Source organism: Myotis brandtii, unplaced genomic scaffold, assembly GCF_000412655.1.
Source record: "Myotis brandtii unplaced genomic scaffold, ASM41265v1 scaffold952, whole genome shotgun sequence".
In the NCBI taxonomy this organism is placed as follows: domain Eukaryota; kingdom Metazoa; phylum Chordata; class Mammalia; order Chiroptera; family Vespertilionidae; genus Myotis; species Myotis brandtii.
Window position 1 is genome coordinate 586070 of NW_005371930.1, and position 1896 is coordinate 587965.

The 1896-nt window shown below is 60.4% G+C and overlaps 1 protein-coding gene across 5 annotated transcripts in view; it reads right to left on the bottom strand.

Moving 5' to 3' along the window:
• The window catches only part of PPARA (peroxisome proliferator-activated receptor alpha), an 86502-nt gene that overhangs the window by 1314 nt on the left and 83292 nt on the right, over nt 1-1896 (bottom strand). For all 5 annotated transcript variants that reach the window (XM_005886013.2, XM_005886016.2, XM_005886012.2 and 2 more), the window contains one exon: nt 471-918. In XM_005886013.2, the coding sequence (XP_005886075.1) occupies nt 471-918 (448 nt within the window). The remainder of the gene's footprint in view (nt 1-470; nt 919-1896) is intronic.

Consider the following 1896-nt stretch of genomic DNA (forward strand, 5'->3'; position numbering starts at 1 on the left):
AGTCCCGGGCCTCACCCGAGACAGGAGGCTTCCAGCCCCACGGTGACCCGTGGACAGCCTGGTGCGGGTCCTCGTTGACGGAAACGTCATGCGGCGCACGCCTGTCATCATGTGACGCACCACACACTGCATGACATCACGACTGCCAACCAGACCTGACATGCTGCTGTAGGGCTATGTGACGTGCTAATTACAAGCAGAACATGTACCGGTATTTACATGTCATAACTGTAACCAGAGCACACATAATGGACAGCACGTATTCACGCACAATAATACGCGGTGCCGTGTTGGTGTAACTCACTTGCTTCTGGTTGGTGGCAATATGGGGTCCCATACCCCCCTCCCTTCCCCCTCCCCCCAGTGCCCGCTCCACAACGGCACCATCCCACACCCCGTCGGACCTACCCCTGCCCCCTGCCCCAGGGGAGTCTGTGAGTGCCAGGGAGCAGATGGCGCCGCTGACTCACCTCCGCAGCAAATGATGGCCGCCACGAACAGGGCGATGTCGCTGTCGTCCAGCTCCAGGGCGTTGAACTTCATGGCGAAGTCGAACTTGGGCTCCATGATGTCGCAGAAGGGCTTGCGCAGGCTCTTGAGGAACTCGCGGGTGATGAAGCCGCTGCCGCAGGCCACCAGCATGCCGTCCTTGTTCATGACGGACGCCAGCATGGCGAAGATGGCCTCGTACACGCCGTACTTGAGCAGCGTGACCTGGTCGTTGAGGTCCAGGCCCGCGAAGCCGGGGATGGCCTTGGCGAACTCCGTGAGCTCCGTGACGGTCTCCACGGACGTGCACTGGCAGCAGTGGAAGATGCGCACCTCCGCCTCCTTGTTCTGGATGCCGTTGGCCACCAGCTTGGCCACCAGCGTCTTCTCGGCCATGCACAGCGTCTCCATGTCGTGGATGACGAAGGGCTGCAAGGAAAGCAGGGCCCAGTCAGGCGACCGGCGACACCCGTCCTCCTGCCGTGCACCCCAATCGCCGGGAGAGCCGCGGCGGGTACAGAGCGCGGTCCCCGTCCTTAAAGAACCTCAGATCAGTGGGGACGAGGGGAGCTCAACGGAGAGCCAGCAGCAGGGTCAGGGGACACGCGTCACCGCCTGACCCCAGGGGTGGGGGGTGACACTGCTCAGAAAGTGAGGTACGGACTTTGGCACGAAAGCTAACGAGACAGTATTGGCAAAGCGCTTTCACTGCGTTAGAACCTTCTCCGGATCCTGACGGCTCCGGTAGCCGCCGGTTACGGCCCTGCCCGGTGGTACCACCCGGGGACTTCACAGAAGCGATCTATCTGACGCCAGAACACACAACTCAGAAGGTCGGCGTTCGTGGGAGATAAGCAAACAAGCCGGTCAGAGCCCCGCTCTGGGGTAACGGGAAAGCTGGGGACGGCTTTTCCCGGGCACGGGACTGACCCCTTCCCGTCAGAGCCCCAACCCTGGACCAGCTGACAAGCCCCGTGGCACAGGCAGGCCTGGCTCCATGGTTGAGCGTCGACCTGTGAACCAGGAGGTCACAGTTCGATTCTGGTCAGGGCACAGGCCCGGGTTGTGGCTCGATCCCCAGCAGGAGGCAGCCGATCCATGATTCTCTCATCATCGATGTTTCTCTCTCTCTCCCTCTCCCTCCCTCTCTGAAGTCGAGCAATATATATATATTTATATGTTTAAAAAAAGCTACAGAGCAACTGGAGCTAAAACACCTGGAAACTTGCCCAACTTCCACATTGGTGGTGAGACTTTAAAAACCCACGCAGCTGAGCCTTCCTTTCGGAACCTGCCCTTGACGCTCAGGTCTGAGCCTGCTCACATCTGACATCAGAGGTGGCCGTTCCCAACGCGTAAGCAGTCGTCAGAGTGTGAGCAGCGCGGGGCAGACAGCGCCCGGCCCCC